This window comes from Mustelus asterias, chromosome 23 (genome assembly GCF_964213995.1).
Source record: "Mustelus asterias chromosome 23, sMusAst1.hap1.1, whole genome shotgun sequence".
Classification (NCBI taxonomy): domain Eukaryota; kingdom Metazoa; phylum Chordata; class Chondrichthyes; order Carcharhiniformes; family Triakidae; genus Mustelus; species Mustelus asterias.
The window spans coordinates 13743226-13765255 of record NC_135823.1 but is presented as its reverse complement, the minus strand read 5'-3'; the positions used below and the strand labels follow the sequence as shown (position 1 = coordinate 13765255).

Below are 22030 nucleotides of genomic sequence, written 5' to 3'. Positions count from 1 at the left end.
GGCAGGGAAGGTGCAAAAATGCATAACAGGTAATCCTCTTCACATCCTTTTTTAAAAATTCATTTACGGGATGTGGGTGTCACTGGCTGGCCAGAATTTACTGTCCACCCGAGCTGCCCTTCAGAAGGTGGTGGTGAGCTGCCTTCTTGCGCCGCTGCAGTCCCTGAGGTGTGGGTACACCCACAATGCTGTTCAGGAGGGAATTCGAGAATTTTGACTCAGTGACAGTGAAGGTACGGCGACATATTTCCAAGTCAGGATGGTGAGTGATTTAGAGGGGAACCTCCAGGTGGTGGCGTTTCCATGTATCTGCTGCCCTTGTACTTCTAAATGGTAGTGGGCATGGTTGCGCAAGGTGCTGTCTAAGGAACCTTGGTGAGTTCCTGCAGTGCATCTTGTAGATGGTACACACGGCTGCCACTGTTCGGTAGTGGAGAGACTGAACATTTGTGGAAAAAGTAGCAATCAATTGGACTGCTTTGACCTGACCTGGATAGTGCTCAGCAGTCAGGGGGCGGATTACTCACCGCAGGATTCCTAGCCTTTGACCTGCTCTGGTAGCCAGAGTGTCTTTTCTGGTTGCCTTCTTACTTGTAGTACTGAACATTTGTCAGTTTCAAATGCTGTGCTTCCTCCAGGTCTCTCTGTTTATCTTTTAAACAAGTGTCTGCAATGTTCTGCATTTGTCCCTGCAAGCCCCTTCTCCTTTCTCCCGATAGGAAACTGTGCCTTTTAATTAATCTTCAAGTAATTTTGAAGAAAACACTTTAACTGATGGAATTGAAGAATAATCTCAGCACAGCTGACCAACTAGCCCTGATGCATCACGGAAAATGCTCATCTTCAGGGGCAAACCTAAGGCTTTTAATGAATGCATGCTTAAACTAATGTTTTGAACATCAGGCACTTTACTGAGGAAAAAGTTGATGAAATAAAAATTTCAAGAAAGAATGGAGGGGTTTGTGTGAAGCCAGTGCCCAGATGGTACAGAATAATGTGTTCATATATAAATGTGAATACAGGAATTCCTAATGGAAAACTTGATTATAAAAATGACAACGGTATGGCTGGAATACCAGCAGCACAAACGCACACAGATCTAGGTTTCCAATATCTCAAAAAATAACAAAAAACATCATTACATAAACATCATGAACTTGAGATTACCTTGGTTCCAAATAGCTGATTCGTTCAATAGCTTTATCGATCATATTATGCTTGACTGATACAGAGGAACATTGCAGCGTGCCATTTACTGGCGGCTCAGAAGGTGAAAGCTAAATAATGAAATAGCCAAGACATTAGTTTCTAAATGAGAACAAACACTTGATCAAATATTGTTGTTTAAATTATACAAAATCCTGCTTTCAATAACTTTTGAAGAATAGAATTCTTTTCCAGGAAACTAAATTGATCGCTTTCAAGACTTATTGCAACATACACCGGCCTATAAAATGCTTAACCCAAGCCTCGGAATAGGAACAGCTACTGCACTCACACAGAATAACATTTATCTTTTAGCGTATTGGGCATTCACACTCAAATACTTTAGCATGTTGTGGGATACACGTACAAGGTCTATAATCACGCCTGGATATATAATTAATAGGAAACCTGGAAACCACACAACCAATTGCCCCAAGTTAGGATTACTTCCTTCCTCTGAAGGATGGCTGATCAGGTTCAGAACTTCAATCCCCATTCTGACGAACGTCTTCACAGTAACTTTAAATTCCAATATCCATGACCTTTGTAGCTCTTGTGAACTAAGATTTAAATAACTGTTTTTTGTGTTATTTTTAGGGGCGGCACGGTGGCAAGCACTGCTGCCTCACAGCGCCAGGGATCCGGGTTCGATTACTGGCTTGGGTCACTGTCGGGAGTTTGCACATTCCCATGTCTGTGTGGATTTCCTCCGGTTTCCTCCCACAGTCCAAAGATGTGCGGTTAGGTGGATTGGCCATGCTAAATTGCCCCTTAGTGTCAGGGGGACTAGCTGGGTTACACTAGGGTTATAGCGCTAGGGGCTGGGTGGGATTGTGGTCAGTGCAGACTTGATGGGCCAAATGGCTCCCTTCTGCACTGTAGGATCCTATGTCTATGTTTCTTGACAGCCTTGCAGAAGTTAGACAATCAACCCTTTCTGTAATCCACACGTGATTCAAAACCCCTCACAATTCCGTTTTCTCTTGTTACAGCATACCGCTTGCCAACAGAGGGGCGTTTTTATCATTCTCTGCTTTTCTCCGCTGTTCAGCACATCTTCATTTTCTTTCTGCATGGCTTGAAAGACACTAGAAGCAGATAGCTCTGGATCCTTCACCTGGCACATATTCCTTCTTGCAGCAGAAAGTACCCTCTCTTTACGACATTCTTGGACTAAATAAATGAACAGAATTTGTCAATATTGCTGGTTACACAAATTAAGGTGATACACCCAAAGGCAATAAAAGTGTAGTTAGAGTTTATAGCAAGGAAATTTACATTGAGGAAAGAAAAATTAATGCAAAACCTGGATTTCAATTCTAATTTAATATATTACAATACAATGTAATGTCAATTCTAAAGAGAAAACAAATCTTCACCATCAGAATAAAACCTTACTTGAAATCAGGTCTGTTCTATCTTGGTTAGGAGGTGGCACGAATCGATCAAAAGATTTACTTTTCACCAAAGTGGGCTTCACAGGAATGAAGGACCCTGCGTCATCTTTTCTTGTCGCTGCTAGAATTCGTTCTTTTCTTTTGCCTGCAAATTATGCATCAAATAATCATTGGTTTTAAATCCAAATCTACACCGTCTTGTTAACATACATACTGATGGAAGGGCACAAGCATGCTAAAATAAAACCATCCAGCACAAAAGGAGACAATACATGTCTGTGCTGGCTCTTTTGAACAGCTGCCCAATTAGGCTCACTCCATTAGTCATTCCCTATTGTGCTACCATGCGAGTTTTTATTATGCATCAGTTATACTATGTATTTATATCATAAACAGCAGTCCTCTCAACAAATCCCAAATAACCGTCCATTATGTATCAACTGGACAGAAGCACTGATAGATGTTCAAAGTCCTCAGACCAGGAATTTAGGCAAAAGCCTTTCTGATCAACATAGAAACATAAAAAATAGGCCCTTCTATCCGACTCCACCATTCATTTTCATGGCCAATCATCCAACTCAGTAGCCTGATCCCGCCTTCCCCCCCATATCCTTTGATCCCCTTCACCCCAAAAGAAATATCTACCTACTTGAAAATATACAATACTTTGGCCTCAACTACTTCCTGTGGTAGCAAATTCAACAGGCTTACCACTCTCTGGCTGAAGAAATTTCTCCTCATCTCAGTCCTAAAAAGGTTTACCCTGTATCCTTAGACTAAGACCCCTGGTTCTGGACACCCCCATCAACGGGAACAGCCTTCCTGCATTTACCCCGTCTAGTCTTATTAGTATTTTATAGGTTTCTGAGATCCCCTCTCATTCTTCTAAATTCCAGCAAATATAACCCTAACTGACTCAATTTATCCTCATATGTCAGTCCCGCCATCCCAGGAATCAGTATGGTAAACCTTCGCTGCACTCCCTTGAAAGCAAGAAAATGCTTTCTCAGTTAAGGAAACCAAAACTCTCACAATATTGCAGGTGTGGTCTCACCAAGGCCCTGCATAACTGCAACAAGACTTCCCTGTTCCTGTACTCAAATCCTCTCGCTATGAAGGTTAACATACCATTTGCCTTCTTTACCGCCTGTTGCACCTACATGTTTACCTCCAATGACCGCTGTAGGAGGACACCTAAATCTCATTGCTCATTCCCCTGTCTCAATTTATAACCATTCAGACAACAATGTCTTTTGCTACCAAAGTGGATAACCTCACATTTATCCACATTATACTGCATCTGCCATGCATTTGCCCACTCACTCAACTTGTCCAAATCATACTGAATCATCTCTGCATCCTCCTCACAGCTCATCCTTCCATCCAGCTTTGTGACACCAGCAAATTTGGAGATATTAAATTTAGATCCCTCATCTAAATCGTTAATACGTATTGTGTATAGCCGGGGTCCTAGCACCAATCCCTGTGGTACGCCACTAGTCACTGCCTGCCATTCGGAAAATGACCTGTTTATTCCCACTGTTTCCTGTCTGCCAACCAGTTTTCTATCCATCACAAGACACTACCCCCAATCCCATGTGCTTTAATATTATACTCTAATTTCTTATGCGGGACTTTGTCAAAATCCTTCTGAAAGTCCAAATAAACCACATCCACTGGCTGCCCCTCATCAAGTTTACTAATTACATTCTCAAAGTATTCCAGTAGATTTGTCAAGCATGATTTCACTTTCATAAACCCATACTGACTCTGTCCAATTCTACCATCGTTTACTAAGTGCTCTGCTATAAAATCTTTGATAATGGATTCTAGAATTTTCCCCACTATCAATATCAGGCTGATTGGTCTATAATTCCTTGTTTTCTCTCTACCTCACTTTTTAAATAGTGGGGTTACATTTGCCCTCCCCTCCGTAGGAACTGTTTCAGAGTCTACAGAATCTTGAGAAGATGATCACCAATGCATCCACTATTTCTAGGGTCACTTCCTTAACTACTTTGGAATGGGATGGGGATTATTGGCCTTCAACCCAATCAAATTCCCCAATACCATTTCTGTACTAATACTGATTTCCTTCAGTTCCTCTCTCTCACTAAACCATGTTCCCCAACATTTCTGGTACGTTATTTGTGTCCTCCTTTGTGAAGGCAGATCCAATGTATGTATTTAGTTGGTCAGCCATTTTTTGTTCCCTATTATGAATTCCTCTGTTACTGACTGTAAGGGACCTACATTTGTTTTCACCAATCTTTTTCTCTTCACATACCTATAGAAACATTTACAATCAGTTTTTATGTTCCCCACAAGCTTACTCTCGTACTCTATTTCCCCCTTCTTAATCAATCCCTTGGTCCTCCTTTGCTGAATTCTAAACTGCTCCCAAGCCTACATGAGTTCATGTCCCACACTGTGGTGAAGTTATTCATTGATTAGTAAGAAATATGATTATATTTTACATTGACAACTTAGTATACCTACTTGTATAAAATAGTTAACCTTGGAAATCACCGGTATTGATTCAATGCATCACAATGTATAAAAAGCTCTTGAAATAATGAAGTGCAAGTACACAAAACTATTCAGCTTTTAGTTAGCGCTTTTCATTCAATTCTAATAGACTTATTATGAATTTAAAGATAATTTGATATTAAAGTTTAGAGTGATAGTTATAATGCAGGAAAGAGTTGGGTTAGAGTCAGTTTTTCAGGAAGTGGGTAGTGGTGTCCCACAGAATGCAACCCCCTTTATTCATTGTGCATGTCAAGGACATGGGTAAAGGCTACAGGAATCGCTCTGCAAGTTGATAGATGTTACCAAAATAGGAGACATGATAAATAATTCACAGGACCAAAGGAAACAAATCAGGTGTTCGAACAGGCAAAAAACATGAATTGAAGATTAAAGATGAGATAGTGCATTTCAGTTGAAGAAATAAAGTAATAATTCTATTTTGACAGGGAATAACTTCATGATATGGAAGGCTAGAGGGATTTGGGGTTCAAGCAACTAAAAGGAGCACAATAAGACCATTAAAACAAAAGCTGACAGGTGAAGAGGGCATTGAGTAGAGTGCATACCTCCACTGCTATTACAATTACACTGATCTTTGTTTTGCCTTTTCTCTGCCTGGTTGATGTTCTGTAACAACGAAGCTTAAAAAAATAATCTTTTTACCAAGAGCTTCTATCCAGGTGAGGAGACTTCAGGCCACCCATATCAAACAACCTGCTCTGAAAACTGTGCTCAAATTTTGACAGCTGCTACAAATTCCATCACAGCAGCTGAAACAACCCACAATGTTCCAAAACAATCACCAACCCGAGAATAACATGACATTCTCAAAGAAAACGTTAATTTGCCATGTCTCCCAATGTTAATGGATCATAATAAAAAATACAGGATCAGGGACCGCATCTTCATAAACAGCTAATCAGCTGTTCCTTGGGCCACATCAAGTAGCAGGTTTAGTTGAAATCCATCGATTTGGTTTGACATATATTGTTCACAGACTAAAACAGAGGCAGAAACTTAACCTCTGCCAACTTTCAGTAAATGAACAGGAGTGGGAGGGGGCTTGTGCGAAGCTTAAACACTGGCACAGCTTGGCTTGGCTGAATGGCTGTTACTATGTTATAAATTCACGGTAAAAATATAAATACAAACCCCATTCACTTTTATAAATGACCACGGGGCCTAGTTCCACCCCTCTTTCAGGCAGGGCATTCCAGATCATTATAATTCACTGTTTAAAAAAATCTCTCATCTCCTTCTTGCGCCAATTATTTTCAAACAACATTCTCTGGTCGTCAACCATCCTGCCGGAAACAAGTTTCTTCCCGTCTTCTGAAACTGTTCAGAATTTTGAACACCACTACTCGTCTTTCCAAAACCTTCTCTGCTCAAAAGATAAAAATTCCAGTTTCTTCCATATCCCCACCCAACTGAAGTCTCATCGCTGGTATTATTCCAGTAAACTGTCTCAGTGCTCAAGGTATTCACATCCTTCCTATAGTGTGGTGCCCAGAATTGGACACTAAAACAACTGAGACCCAAGCAATGATTTATAAAGGTTCAGCATAACTCCCTTACTTCGGTACATGATGCCGTTATTTATAAAGGGGATATAGTAATTGCAGTAAGCCTACTTGTGACACTAATAAACAAAAAAAAAGGCCAAGATTTCATGCTTTTCTTTAATTAAAAACTCATCAACTTGTCTAACCAAAGATTTGTATGTGAATCCTCAGGGATCTCTGTTCCCGTTTTCCATTTAAAATTTTATCATTTAGTTTACATTACCTCTCGTGATTCTTCCTTCCGAATTGTAACATTTGACATTTCTACCATCATTCACTACGTATCTGCTCATTTTATTACTCTGTCCCCATGAAGTCTGCTATATCCTCCTCACAGTTTACAATTACAAGTTGCAATTTTGCCTGCTATGCCTAAATCCAGGTCATGAATGTACATCAGACATAGTGCTCCTAATATTGACCTACTGTTTACTTCCCTCTAGTCTGAAAAACAATCGCGCACCACTGCTGTCTTTTAGCTAATTTTGGATTCATGTTACCTCAGCCCCCAGCAATCGGATGCTGCTAACACATCCATTATGCAGTACTTTATCAAATGTGTTTTGAAAATCCATATACACAACAACACAATCCTTATCAACTCATTATTTCATCGAAAAACTCAAATCAGGTTTGTCATAGATAATTTGCAGCCAATGCTTTCATTTATTAACCCATATTCTTCCCAGTGACAATCAACATTCTCTCAGGTTATGGTTTCCACAAGTGCCCCCCCCCACAACTCCCTTCCCCCACCTCTCCCCTCCCTTCCACCCCCTTCGACCTTAGTTGACAAGTGCTTTGCCACTTTTTCTTCGGCTCACATCCAACCCTTGTTGCCCTTGTGATGCCTTGCCCTAATATTGTGGCTTATCAATCAGCCTTCCGATGAATATTCTTTTACTATTTGTTTTACTACTGCTCTTGTCCACTGGAGCTTTTCCATTTTTAGTCACGTTAGGTTTTTTTTGTGCAGAGTGGTGGACGGGGGAATATTTGTGTGATGGGGGAGATAAAAAAGGAAAAGGGGGGGGGGTTCTTTTGTACATGGGGTATGTGGGGTGGGGAGGGAGGAAGGAGAAACTTGAGGTAAAGAGGGTGAGGGGGCCTGAAGGAGGGAGGCTTGTGTACTGCATTGGGTAGAATCCCAAAATATTCTGCAAATGCCTAGAGCAGTAGTGATTAACAAGGGAGATATTCAGGCCCTTTGGAGACCGGGGGAGGGAGGAGGGGGGTTGTGTGAGACAGAGCGTGCCAGGTATTGTGAGAGTGGTGAATGAATTCTGTTTCCCTCAGGGATATAATTGAGGTGTATAGGACTGTGGGGGACCTGGATTGGCTGAGCAGGGAGCTATGAAGAAGCCTATCTTCTTCATAGGCTTGGTTAACAAGCCTATAGTGGTTAGGTTTATCTCCCTGGTTTTTTCGAACGGGGGTATAACACTTGCAATGCTTCAGTTCTCTGGCACTATTTGTATATTGAAGGAGGATTGCAAGATTGTGCTTACAACCTCCACTTATGTCCACCCACACTAACTTCAGCAACCTAGAATGTGTCCCATCCAGACTAGGAAACCTTTCGAGTTTGAGTACTGCCAACTTTTTAAGTATCTCCTCTATTTTTAATTGGATCCAATTGCCCTTAATTGCTGTCGGCATTGATAGCATCCTCCTGTTTCGTGAAGTCAGATGCAAAATGCTCGTTTAGTACCTCAGCCATGCTGCCTTGACATGATGATTTCCTTTTCCATGTCCAATCAGCCTTCCGATGAATATTCTTTTACTATTTGTTTTTACTACTGTTCTTAGCTAATCTTTTCACGCTTTCTTAGCTTCTCTTATTTCCCATTTCTGTTCTCCTCTGCACCTGTGTTCAATTTTATTCTCCACTGTATGTTGAAATTGATATTTATATTAAGCTTCCTGTTTCTGTTTCATTTTAATGACAACTTTTATTTCATTCAGTAAGCTCTGGCTTTGGAATGGCCTTCGTTTCCCCCTCATAGGAGTGGGTTTACTCTGTGTTCCCGTGATACCTCCTCCTTGAAATTCTCTTTGTTCATTTACTGATGGATCTGCTGATCTTTGTTTCCAGTCCAGCCGAGCCAGGTCCTTTTTCAACTCACTGACATTAGCTCCTTCAGTTATATTGTGATCACTGTTTTCCAAATGCTCCCCACCAAAACATGCTCCACATCACTCCTTAGAAATAGATACAGCACTGCCGCTTTCTTCATTAGTTTGGAAGCATAATAACCAAGAAAGCACTCTAATCTCCAAGCATTCCTTCCTGTCCTTGACTTTACATTCAGATGGCATAGTGGTAATGTCACAAGACAGTTAATCCAGAGATTCACACTCAAGCTCTGGGGACAAGGTCCAAATCCCACCGCGGCAGCTGGTAGAATTTGAATTCAGTTAATAAATCTGGAATTGAAAGCTAATCTCAGCTATCATTGATTGCTGAAAAAAACCCATCAGTTCACTAATGTCCTTTAGGGAATCTAACACGTCTCCAACCCACAGAAATGTGGTTGATTCTTAACTACTCTCCGAAATGGCCGAGTAAGCTACTCAGTTCCAGAGCAAAGAAGAATGGACAACAAGTGTCTTGCCAGTGACGCCCACATCCCATAAAATAATTTTTAAAAAATGGAAGCCTCCTATTATCACCACTCTTTTGGAAATCTATTTATTAATTTGCTCTTTCACGTAGACACCCAGCAACATATACTTCTTTCTCTGCCTTTAGATTCTGGCTTTGAATCGTTAACTTCATCATCCTGTTCTCGGGCTTTAACAAAATCTTTGATCAATATTTTGAACTACCACCACTATTTTTACTTTTCATTTTTCTCCTGAATACATTGTAGCCAGGTCCCATTTCTACCATTAATCGAGCCCTTTATTGGCACTATATTATGTCCCATGTGGCAACTTGTGCGCAGCTCAGCAACCTTATTTTTGTTACCCTCTGTGCATTTACCACATGCACTCCAACCCTGCATTGTCTGCTATTTATTTCACACCTGTACATCTCTCCTCTTCCTGGATTACCTCTTTATTCTAATGCTATTTACCTCTCCCTAGTTCTCCATGCATCTAGTTTCTCCTCTGTGCTATCTCATCCCTTCATCCTTTTAAATTACACAAGTATCACTCACCATTTATACACTAATTCCAATGAGATATTATTAGATATTTGCAAATACAAAATGTTTGTTACTTGTACAATAGCATATTTCACCCACAGAAAATGCCCCATTTGTTTTAATTCTAAAGTTTGAAATGACAACTCAAACACAGTAGCAAATCAAATCCAAGAGCACAGATTGGAAGTATAGTCATATATTTTTGCATGGTTTTGGTTATTCCTTCAAATATTCCACTCTGGTTTTAGTAGAATTACATTTCAGTTCCCACAGCAACTTAACGGCAGAGGAAAAGCAAAAATAGATTCATGTCGTGTACAAAAGCCATCTCAACAAATCCTACTCTGTGTTTACTCTATGGCTTCTGACAGATATTAAAGATTATGTAATTCCCCCAGATTGCATGTCTTAACTCTGGTATAGCCTGGCCATTTTTCTCATCTCTCCTACTCTCCGGCCTCTCATAAATCTTCAGCATAAACATTTTCAGGATGTTTACCAGTTGCAGAACTTTACATGGACTGCACTCCAAACGTGGCAACAATTTCTTTATATGCCTACATCTGATTCTTTCTCTCTTCTGCTAATTTGAGAGAGTTCTGGAATAGAAAGTTGTCGACTTTTCATGAATTTTCCATATCTTGCTAAATACTCTGATCCACAACTCAATTTTCAGCTTATGAAGATCACCTAACACTCAGTACTTGTGCATAGTATAACATTCATAAATACTATTCATTTAAATTCTAGGCATTAAAAAATCTGAAACTGTATAGCAACTACTAACATCAAGGTTTAACAGAACAAATGACAGCTAATTGGTCCATGTGTCGGTATCTGCTGTTTACGAGTTCCAGCCTTAAGCTAGAGCAATACAAAACCAATCCCGCTATCCTTTTTGCTGAATGGTCCAGAAACAGTTACACTTCAAGCAGCCTTGCTATTTAAAAAGATCCTTGCACTACAAAAAAAACTTAAGAAATTGTTTATATATGACCAGGTTGCCATTGCTTTAAAAGGGGAAAAAAAACAGTAAACAAACATTAAAAGTTCCATTCCAATAAAGTTATGGAATGAAACTTTAAACATCAGACAAAATTCTATTAATGTCGAAATGCATAACATTTCTGAATGTTACAAACTTACTTTTTGCACTGGGCCCAAAATCGAGTACAATCAGATCTCCAGAATGTAGACTGCATTGTTTAGCCTCTGAACTCCTCTGGAAAAACTGCTTATTCAGCTGCAGATCCTCCAGACTCCCTGCTGGTTCTTGAATTTCAATCTGTTCTCCAATTTTTTCATCCTCTAGAGAATCCGAGTCTTCACTGTCAGTGCTCTTCTCGCTGTTAAGCTGGAGTCCAGCAGTTTGCTGCAGGCTTCTTCTCAACATCTGATAAAGAGGGGATATTTTAAGCAGTGGATTCATGAATATTATGATCAATAAACTATTAAGATGTTGACCGTAAGACATCTGCAGTGTTAGATGTAGCTCAGTTGATAGCACTCTTGCCTCCGAGTCACAAGTCCCACTCCAGGGCTTGAGTGCTAAAATCAAAGCTGATATCGCAGTGCAGTATTGAGGGAATGCCGCACTCCCTGTACTTTTTACGACTGATTTTACAATTAAATATTAATTGACAAATGCAGTTTATATACTGGGGATTAACTTGAACTGCCAACACACACCTTAACACCTTGCATGTTCAGGAGTATTTTGTCATTGCCATCACAACAGCTTTTATCTGATATCCTTCCAGGTTTTTTGAAGGAAGGCTTTGATGAGAAACAAGAGTTTCCTTTGTTCCTGGAAGAATCATCAGCAAGAATCTGCAAGAAATTGAGAGAAAGGAAGAAAGTATTACTGACAATCTGGACAAAAGGAAGCATTTCTCATGAAAGCACTGGCAGCCATGCAGTCAGTCAGTCAGTTAGGGAGGCTCAGTGCTTCATCCCCTCCCTAAACCAGTCAGTCTCTCCCCATTCATCCTCTGGTAAAACACACCTCTTTGAGCAACATTTCGATTACAGTTTCCAGCAATCTTCTTCAGCTTTATGCTTCCGTTTCTGTGAAACGACTTGGAACATTTTCTTTTATTTTGAAGGCCCTATTTAAATTCAAGTTGCTGTTACTGTGATAAATATCCTCACCTCAAGCAGCCAGTTTACATTCTCTTAAATGATAAGATGGTCTTTGGCCCCTTGCGAAAAGGATTTTCCATTGCAGCACATATATGGAACATCACTGAAGAATTTGTAACCAGGAAAGCAATTATAGAGTTTTAACAAGAGGCTGTGGAAAGAATAGCCCAACCCGATGAAGAAAGCTGAATCAAGGTAGATCACAGAAACACGGAAAATCCAAGGAGGCATGGGATTTTAATAACTAAATAACTGAACCATAATTCAGATCTTCTGAGATTGCAGGTGGGAATCTCATGAATGGATGATATTTGGGCATTGCTGTCATCTGCTTACATCAAAATATCAAGAGCCAAGAGAATACTTAAGTCAAGTTCCTCATGACCTCCAAGTACATTGGCCAGAAAACCCAGAACGCCAAGGCTTCTATTATAAGCAAGGGGTAGATTTAGGATTAGATAATATGTTGGTAGGTGATTCTGAATACAATGTTACTACTCAATATTTTAAAAATTAGAAACGCACGGTAGTTTTATCCACGAACCATTAAAAGCAAATTGCAGATTAATGTCAATTAACAAATGCCTTACAGAACCAATTTCTGTTTCTTTAAAATATAAAACATCTTAAAACATCAGAAATATAAGCATGTAGAGGTACATACACAAAGTGCTTGGCTGTCTAAATGTAAACAAAGATGTCCGTGTAGGCTAGCAGGGGGCAAAATATTAAAAAATGCAAAACTGTTAAAACTGTCTTAAAATTGGAAATAGAAGGCAACTGAAGAAAATAAAAGATACTTGAGGAAATCAATAGAAACAAACAGAAATGAGAAAAGCAGATTAGCTGCTAAACCAAGAAAACTGCGACCCTCTCTCAATCCCAGATCAAGATCAGACCAGCCAGCATCTCTGAGCAAACCCCACAAGGTATCTCCACCACCCATATACACATGAATCACAGTCCTCACCCAAGAGGGGCGGCATGGTAGCACAGTGGTTAGCACTGCTGCTTCACAGCTCCAGGGACCTGGGTTCGATTCCCAGCTTGGGTCACTGTCTGCATGGGTTTCCTCCGGGTGCTCCGGTTTCCTCCCACAGTCCAAAGATGTGCGGGTTAGGTTGATTGGCCATGCTAAAATTGCCCCTTAGTGTCCTGAGATGCATAGGTTAGAGGGATTAGTGGGTAAATGTGTGGGGATATGGGGGTAGGGCCTGGGTGGGATTGTGGTCGGTGCAGACCCGATGGGCCACATGGCCTCTTTCTGCACTGTAGGGTTTCTATGATTTCTAAGAAACAAATTAGCCCACGAATGGTCATTGTGCATGAGTGCAAGAAAAGCTCTGGGGTTCCCTCTTACACTCTAGATTATTTTGTAGGCATCTATGCTGCTTGCTTCAACTACTCCTTGTGGTAGCAGGTTCCACGTTCTAACTGCTCTATGGGTGAAGAAGTTTCTCCCAACTTCCTTGTTGGATTTATCTTGGATTTTATGGCCCTTTATGGACACCTCCACAAATGGAAACATCATCTCTACATTTACATTATTAACTCCCTAGATCATTTTTAAGACCTCTATCAGATCACACTTCCATCTTGTCTTTTCTAAAGAGCCACAGCTAATTCAGTCTTTCCCGATAGTTATGTTCACCCAGGCCTCCTTGTACATCTGTTTTTCTTTACACCATCTCTAGTGCTGCTCTTTAGCTGGACAAGCTTGGAATTCCTTGCCAACTACTTTTATTATATTTTTGCTTCCTGGGTGTAGTTTCATTCATTACCTCCTCGAGTTAAGATTCCATTATCTGATTTTACCACTTGCGTTAAGATGAAAGGTTATAATTTCATGGATTTGTCTCTTCTTTTAAGTAGGAATTGGGTTTGACAGGTTGGTATGTGACCTCAGACTTTTGTATCTTTTTCCCAACGGAAGGTGGTGGAAGAGAGCATGTTCGGGGTGCGTGGCGTCCTTAATTATGCTGGCTGCTTTGCTGAGGCAGCGGGAAGTGTAGACAGGGTCAATGGATGAGAGGCTGGTTTGAGTGATGGATTGGGCTACATTCAAAACCTTTTGTACTTCCTTGCGTTCTTGGGCAGGAGCCATACCAAGCTGTGATACAACCAGAAAGAATGCTTTCTATGGTGCATCTGTAAAAGTTGGAGAGTTGTCGTTGACATGCCAAATTTCCTTCGTCTTCTGAGAAAGTAGAGGTGCTGGTGGGCTTTCTTAACTATAGTATCGGCATGGGGGGTACATATGGAAAAATGGTTTCCACGTATGGTATCCAGAATCAGGGGCTAACTGTTTGTTTAAAGTGTGGCAAGAATGTGGAATTTTTTTTTTAATTCATAGAATTCCTACAGTGCAGGAGGCGGCCATTTGGCCCATTAGGTCTGCACTGACTCTCAAAGAACACTCTAGCTAGGCCCACTCCCCTACCCTAGCTCCATAACCCTGCACATCTACCATGGCTAATCTACCTAACCTGCACATCTTTGGACAATAAGGGACAATTAGCATGGCCAATCCACCTAACCTGCACATCTTTGGACTGTGGGAGAAATCCGGAGCACCCGGAGGAAACCCACACAGGCACGGGGAACACCCAAGGCCACAACCAAAACTGAGTCTTTGGCGCTGTGAGGCAGCAGTGCTAACCACTTGGCTGCCATGCCGCCACACAGAATGTTTCAAGCAGATGCTTCAGCGGAAGTAACAAAGATGACTGGTGAGGGTAGGGTAGTGGATGTTGTCTACATGGACCTCAGTAAGGCATTTGACAAGGTCCCTCATGGCAGTGAAGTCGCACGGGATCAGAGGTGAGCTGGCAAGGTGGATACAAAACTGGCTCGGTCAAAGAAGACAGAGGGTAGCAGTGGAAGGGTGCGTTTCTGAATGGAGGGCTGTGACAAGTGGCGTTCCTCAGGGATCAGTGCTGGGACTTTTGCTATTTGTAATTATATATATATATAAAAATAAATGATTTGGAGGAAAATGTAACTGGTTTGATTAGTAAGCTTGCAGACGACACAAAGGTTGGTGGATTTGCGGATAGCGATGAGGAAAATCAGAGGATACAGCAGGATATAGATCGGTTGGAGACTTGGGCGGAGAGCTTGCAGATGGAGTTTAATCCAGACAAATGTGAGGTAATGCATTTTGGAAGGTCTAATACAGATAGGAAATATACAGTAAATGGCAGAACCCTTAAGAGTATTGATACGCAAAGGGATCTGGGGCTGTACAGGTACACGGGTCACTGAAAGTGGCAATGCAGGTGGAGAAGGTAGTCAAGAAGGCATACGGCATGCTTGCCTTCATTGGCCGGGGCATTGGGTTTAAAAATTGGTAAGCCATATTGCAGCTTTATAGAATCTTAGTTAGGCTGCACTTGGAATATAGTGTTCAATTCTGGTCGCCACACACCAGAAGGATGTGGAGGCTTTGGAGAGGATACAGAAAAGATTTACCAGGATGTTGCCTGGTATGGAGGGCATTAGCTATGAGGAGAGGTTGGAGAAACTTGGTTTGTTCTCACTGGAACGACGGAGGTTGAGGGGCGACCTGATAGAAGTCTACAAGATTATGAGAGGCATGGACAGAGTGGATAATCAGAAGCTTTTTCCCCAGGGTGGAAGAGTCAATTACTAGGCGGCACAGGTTTAAGGTGCGAGGGGCAAGGTTTAAAGGAGATATATGAGGCAGGTTTTTTTACACAGAGTAGTGGGTGCCTGCAACTTGTTGCTGGGGGAGGTAGTGGAAGCAGATACGGTAGTGACTTTTAAGGGGCGTCTTGACAAATACATGAATAGGATGGGAATAGAGGGATATGGTCCCCAGAAGGGTAGCGGTTTTAGTTAAGTTGGGCAGCATGGTTGGTGCAGGCTTGGAGGGCCGAAGGGCCTGTTCCTGTGCTGTAATTTTCTTTGTTCTTTATAGGATTGATGTAGAAGAGAAGGCTTGATATTTACATGAGGGACAACTGAACAGAGTGATAAAGGGGTAGGATGGAAAGAGCTAATTAAAGCAGGAGGGCGTCCATGTGGGATATAAACACCATTTAGACCAGCTGGGTTTAACAGCCTGTTTCTGAACTGCAGATTATGTCATGACTAATGGGCTTGGATAAGTCACCCTGTCAAAGAATCGGTGCAGAATCAAAGGGCTGAATGACCTCTTCTGCACTGTAGGGATTCTATGATTCTATTCTATAAATCCTCCCCATATTGGGCCTGATCCTGACGTTGGAAAGATTCAACAGTGCCGATTGGGAGAAGCTATTTCCTCTGTGAGAGGGGCGCGGGGATGGGGCAACCTTAAAATTGGAGGCAGGAAATTTAGTGGTGATATTGGGGAACACTGCTCAGAGGGAAAAGGAAACCTGCAACTCCCTCCCCACGGGGGGGAGGGGGGGGCGGGGGGGGAGGGAGGGGTCAATGAGAGCTTTCAGTGGGCCAGTGATCACTCTGGAAGGCAATCTAGTAGAGGAGTTAAAAAACACCACTGGCTGAGTGAAGTTGTTTAAAAATATTATGATGTGGAGATGCCGGCGTTGGATTGGGGTAAACACAGTAAGAAGTCTCACAACACCAGGTTAAAGTCCAACAGGTTTATTTGGTAGCAAAAGCCACTAGCTTTCGGAGCACTTGCTGCTCCTTCGTCAGGTAAGTGGGAGTTCTGTTCACAAACAGGGCATATAAAGACACAAATTCAATTTACAAAATAATGGTTGGAATGCGAGTTTTTACAGGTAATCAAGTCTTAAAGGTACAGACAATGTGAGTGGAGAGAGCATTAAGCACAGGTTAAAGAGCGGCACGGTAGCACAGTGGTTAGCACTGCTGCTTCACTGCTCCAGGGTCCTGGGTTCGATTCCCGGCTCGGGTCACTGTCGGTGTAGAGTTTGCACATTCTCCTCGTGTCTGCGTGGGTTTCCTCCGGGTGCTCCTGTTTCCTCCCACAGTCCAAAGATGTGCGGGTTAGGTTGATTGGCCAGGTTAAAAATTGCCCCTTAAGAGTCCTGGGATGCGTAGGTTAGAGGGATTAGTGGTTAAATATGTGGGGGTAGAGCCTGGGTGGGATTGTGGTCGGTGCAGACTCGATGGGCCGAATGGCCTCCTTCTGCACTGTAGGGTTTCTATGATTTCTATGTATTGTCTCCAGACAGGATCGCTAGTGAGATTTTGCAAGCCCAGGCAAGTCGTGGGGGTTACAGATAGTGTGACATGAACCCAAGATCCCGGTTGAGGCTGTCCTCATGTGTGCGGAACTTGGCTATCAGTCTCTGCTCAGCGACTCTGCGCTATCGTGTGTCGTGAAGGCCGCCTTGGAGAACGCTTACCCGAAGATCAGAGGCCGAATGCCCGCGACCGCTGAAGTCTTCCCCAATAGGAAGAGAACACTCTTGCCAGCTGATTGTCGAGCGGTGTTCATTCATCCATTGTCGTAGCATCTGTATGGTCTCCCCAATGTACCATGCCTCGGGACATCCTTTCCTGCAGTCTATCAGGTAAACAATGTTGGCCGAGTTGCAAGACTATGTACTGTGTACCTGGTGGATGGTGTTCTCACGTGAGATGATTGCATCCGTGTCGATGATCTGTCACGTCTTGCAGAGGTTGCTGAGGCAGGGATGTGTGGTGTCGTGGTCACTGTTCTCCTGAAGGCTGGGTAGTTTGCTGTGGACAATGGTCTGTTTGAGGTTGTGCGGTTGTTTGAAGGCAAGAAGTGGGGGTGTGGGGATGGCCTTGGCGAGATGTTCATCTTCATCAATGACATGTTGAAGGCTTAGAACATAGAACAGTACAGCACAGAACAGGCCCTTTGGCCCACGATGTTGTGCCCAGCTTTGTCTGAAACCCAGATCAAGCTATTTCCTCCCTATCATCCCGAAGTACTCCATGTGCCTATCCAATAGCTTCTTAAATGTTCCTAAAGTTTCTGACTCCACTATCACTGCAGGCAGTCCATTCCACACCCCAACCACTCTCTGCGTAAAGAACCTATCTCGGACATCCTTCCTATATCTCCCACCATGAATCCTATAGTTATGCCCCCTAGTTACCACTCCATTCACCCGAGGAAATAGTCTTTGAACGTTCACTCTATCTATCCCCCTCATCATCTTATAAACCTCTATCAAGTCTCCTCTTAACCTCCTCCGCTCCAAAGAGAAAAGCCCAAGTTCCCTCAACCTTTCCTCATAAGACCTACCAGGCAGCATCCTGGTAAATCTCCTTTGCACTCTTTCCAGTGTCTCCACATCCTTCTTATAGTGAGGTGACCAGAACTGCACACAATATTCCAAATGTGGTCTCACCAAGGTCCTGTACAGTTGCAGCATAACCCCACGGCTCTTAAACTCAAACCCCCTGTTAATGAACACCAACACACTATAGGCCTTCTTCACGGCTCTATCCACTTGAGTGGCAACCTTCAGAGATCTATGGATATGAACCCCAAGATCTCTCTGTTCCTCCACATTCTTCAGAACCCTACCTTTGGCCCTGTAATCCACATTTAAATTTGTCCTACCAAAATGAATCACCTCGCATTTGTCAGGGTTAAACTCCATTTGCCATTTTTCAGCCCAGCTCTGCATCCTATCTATATCTCTTTGCAGCCTACAACAGCCCTCCACCTCATCCACTACTCCACCAATCTTGGTGTCATCAGCAAATTTACTGATCTACCCTTCAGCCCCCTCCTCCAAGTCATTTATAAAAATTACAAATAGCAGAGGACCAAGCACTGATCCCTGTGGCACTCTGCTGGTAACCGGTTTCCAGTCCGAAAATTTTCCATCCACCACCACCCTCTGTCTTCTGTTAGATAGCCAGTTACCTATCCAATCGGCCAAACTTCCCTCTATCCCACACATCCTTACTTTCTTCATAAGCCGACCATGGGGGACTTTATCAAACGCCTTACTAAAATCCATGTATATGACATCAACTACACTACCTTCATCTACATACTTAGTTACTTCCTCAAAAAATTCTATCAAATTTGTGAGGCAAGACTTGCCCTTCACAAATCCATGCTGACTATCCCGGATTAAGCTGCATCTTTCTAAATGGTCGTAAATCCTATCCGAGGACCTTTTCCATCAACTTACCGACCACCGTGAAGATTAGGAGAAGATGTCGTAGATCAAGTTTCTACAAAGATGCAAGAAAGCAGACAAGATACCGAAAGGACTACAGATCACGAACCCACTCAGTCAACCTGTAACACAGACTATGCTGAGAGACTTTGCCGTCGCACCTCTCTCACCCTCCTCAAACACCTCATACACCAGTTCTACAGCAAACGCCGCATCCTGGAAACCAAGATAGAGTCCATATTCTCAACTTGCGCTCAGGACGCAGACCAGCTGCGAAACTCTGCCAAGCAAACAAGACAAAGGGACTACACCATCTACATGCACAACAAGAACAGGAAACATGAGAAACTCGGCATCACCACCAGCAGCAACCAAACCACCCCCGGTACCACAGTAGAAAACAGTACCACTGCAGGGAAGTCCATTGTCACCATGGACTACACACTTCAACCAGATGAATTCGAAGTTCTCAGCCGAGGACTCAATTTCTGCCCCACCACCAAAATAGACCCCATCAGTCTCACAGCAGACACAGAGGAATTCATCAGGCGAATGAGGCTGCAGGAGTTCTTCCACAAACCCCAAGAGGCCAACAGCGAACACAATGAGACAGCCAATGAACTGGAACAGCCGACAGAGAGATCCGCGGTGCAGCAACCGAAGAGGAAAGAGTCGAATTGGACTCCTCCGGAAGGCCGCTGCCCTCGACTTGACATGTATGCCCAAGCCATCAGGCGGTGAGTCAACACTAGATTCATCAGCCGCACTCACAAGACAGCCCCGAACATCACCAAAGCACAACACAACGCCATCCGCACTCTCAAGACCAACCGTAACATTGTCATCAAACCAGCAGACAAAGGAGGGGACATTGTCATACCGAACAGAACGGATTACTGCAAAGAAGTGTACTGACAATTGAACAACAAGGAACACTACAGACAGTTACCCGCAGATCCGACCAAAGAACACACCCGTCAACTCAACAGACTGATCAAGACCTTTGATTCGGACCTTCAGAGCACCCTCCTTGCTCTCATCCCACGTACTCCCCGCGTTGGAGATCTCTACTGCCTCCCGAAGATACACAAGGCAAACACACCCGGCCGTCCCATCGTATCGGACAATGGGACCCTGTGTGAGAACCTCTCCGGCTATGTCGAGGGCAACCTGAAACCCATTGTACAAAAAACCCCCAGCTTTTGTCGCGACACTACGGACTTCCTACAGAAACTCAGCACACATGGAGCAGTTGAACCAGGAGCACTCCTCGTCACAATGGATGTCTCGGCACTCTACACCAGCATCCCCCACGACAATGACATTGCTGCAACGGCCTCAGTACTCAACGCCGACAACTGCCAGTTTCCAGATGCAATTTTATAACTCATCCACTTCATTCTGGACCACAATGCCTTCACCTTCAACAACCAGTTCTTCATCCAGACACACGGAACAGCCATGGGGACCAAATTCATACCTCAGTATGCCAACATCTTCATGCACAGGTTCGAACAAGACCTCTTCACCGTCCAGGACCTTCAACCAATGCTATACACTAGATACATCGATGACATTTTCTTCCTTTGGACTCATGGTGAACAATCACTGAAACAACTCTATGATGACATCAACAAGTTCCATCCCACCATCAGGCTCACCATGGACTACTCTCCGGAATTGGTTGCATTCTTGGACACACGCATCTCCATCAAGGACGGTCACCTCAGCACTTCACTGTACTGCAAGCCCACGGATAACCTCACAATGCTCCACTTCTCCAGCTTCCACCCTAAACACGTTAAAGAAGCCATCCCCTACGGACAAGCCCTCCGAATACACAGGATTTGCTCAGAGGAGGAGGATCGCAACAGACACCTCCAGATGCCCTCATAAGAACAGGATATGGTGTTCGACTCATCGATTGACAGTTCCGACGTGCCACAGTGAAAAACCGCACCGACCTCCTCAGAAGACAAACACGGGACACGGCGGACAGAGTACCCTTCATCGTCCAGTACTTCTCCGGAGCGGAGAAGCTACGACATCTTCTCCGGAGCCTTCAACATGTCATTGATGAAGATTAACATCTCGCCAAGGCCATCCCCACACCCCCACTTCTTGCCTTCAAACAACCGCACAACTTCAAACAGACCATTGTCCGCAGGAGAACAGTGACCACGACACCACACATCCTTGCCTCAGCAACCTCTGCAAGACGTGCTGGTTCATCGACACGGATGCCATCATCTCACGTGAGAACACCATCCACCAGGTACACGGTACATACTCTTGCAACTCAGCCAACGTTGTCTACCTGATACGCTGCAGGAAAGGATGTCCCAAGGCATGTTACATTGGGAAGACCATGCAGATGCTACGACAGCGGATGAATGAACATCGCTCGACAATCACCAGGCAAGAGTGTTCTCTTGCTGTTGGGGAACACTTCAGCGGTCATGGGCATTCAGCCTCTGATCTTCAGGTAAGCGTTCTCCAAGGCAGTCTTCACGACACACGACAGCGCAGAGTCGCTGAGCAGAGACTGATAGCCAAGTTCCGCACACATGAGGACAGCCTCAACTGGGATCTTGGGTTCATGTCACACTATCTGTAACCCCCACGACTTGCCTGGACTTGCAAAATCTCACTAGCGGTCCTGTCTGGAGACAATACACATCTCTTTAACCTGTGCTTAACGCTCTCTCCACTCACATTGTCTGTACCTTTAAGACTTGATTACCTATAAAGATTCGCATTCCAACCATTATTTTGTAAATTGAGTTTGTGTCTTTATATGCCCTGTTTGTGAACAGAATTCCCACTTACCTGATGAAGGAGCAGCAAGCGCTCTGAAAGCTAGTGGCTTTTGCTACCAAATAAACCTGTTGGACTTTAACCTGGTGTTGTGAGACTTCTTACTAAAAATA

At 43.2% G+C, this 22030-nt stretch overlaps 1 protein-coding gene across 2 annotated transcripts in view; it reads right to left on the bottom strand.

Annotated features, from left to right (window-relative positions):
- katnip (katanin interacting protein) overlaps positions 1–22030 on the bottom strand; it is a 137396-nt gene that overhangs the window by 79123 nt on the left and 36243 nt on the right. For both annotated transcript variants that reach the window (XR_013500642.1, XM_078240013.1), the window contains exons 7-11: positions 11542–11682; positions 10999–11245; positions 2605–2748; positions 2204–2379; positions 1168–1277 (exon numbers count right to left, since the gene is read on the bottom strand). Coding sequence is in view for 1 of the 2 variants with exons in the window: in XM_078240013.1 (XP_078096139.1) it covers positions 1168–1277; positions 2204–2379; positions 2605–2748; positions 10999–11245; positions 11542–11682 (818 nt within the window). In the remaining variant the exon portion in view is untranslated. The remainder of the gene's footprint in view (positions 1–1167; positions 1278–2203; positions 2380–2604; positions 2749–10998; positions 11246–11541; positions 11683–22030) is intronic.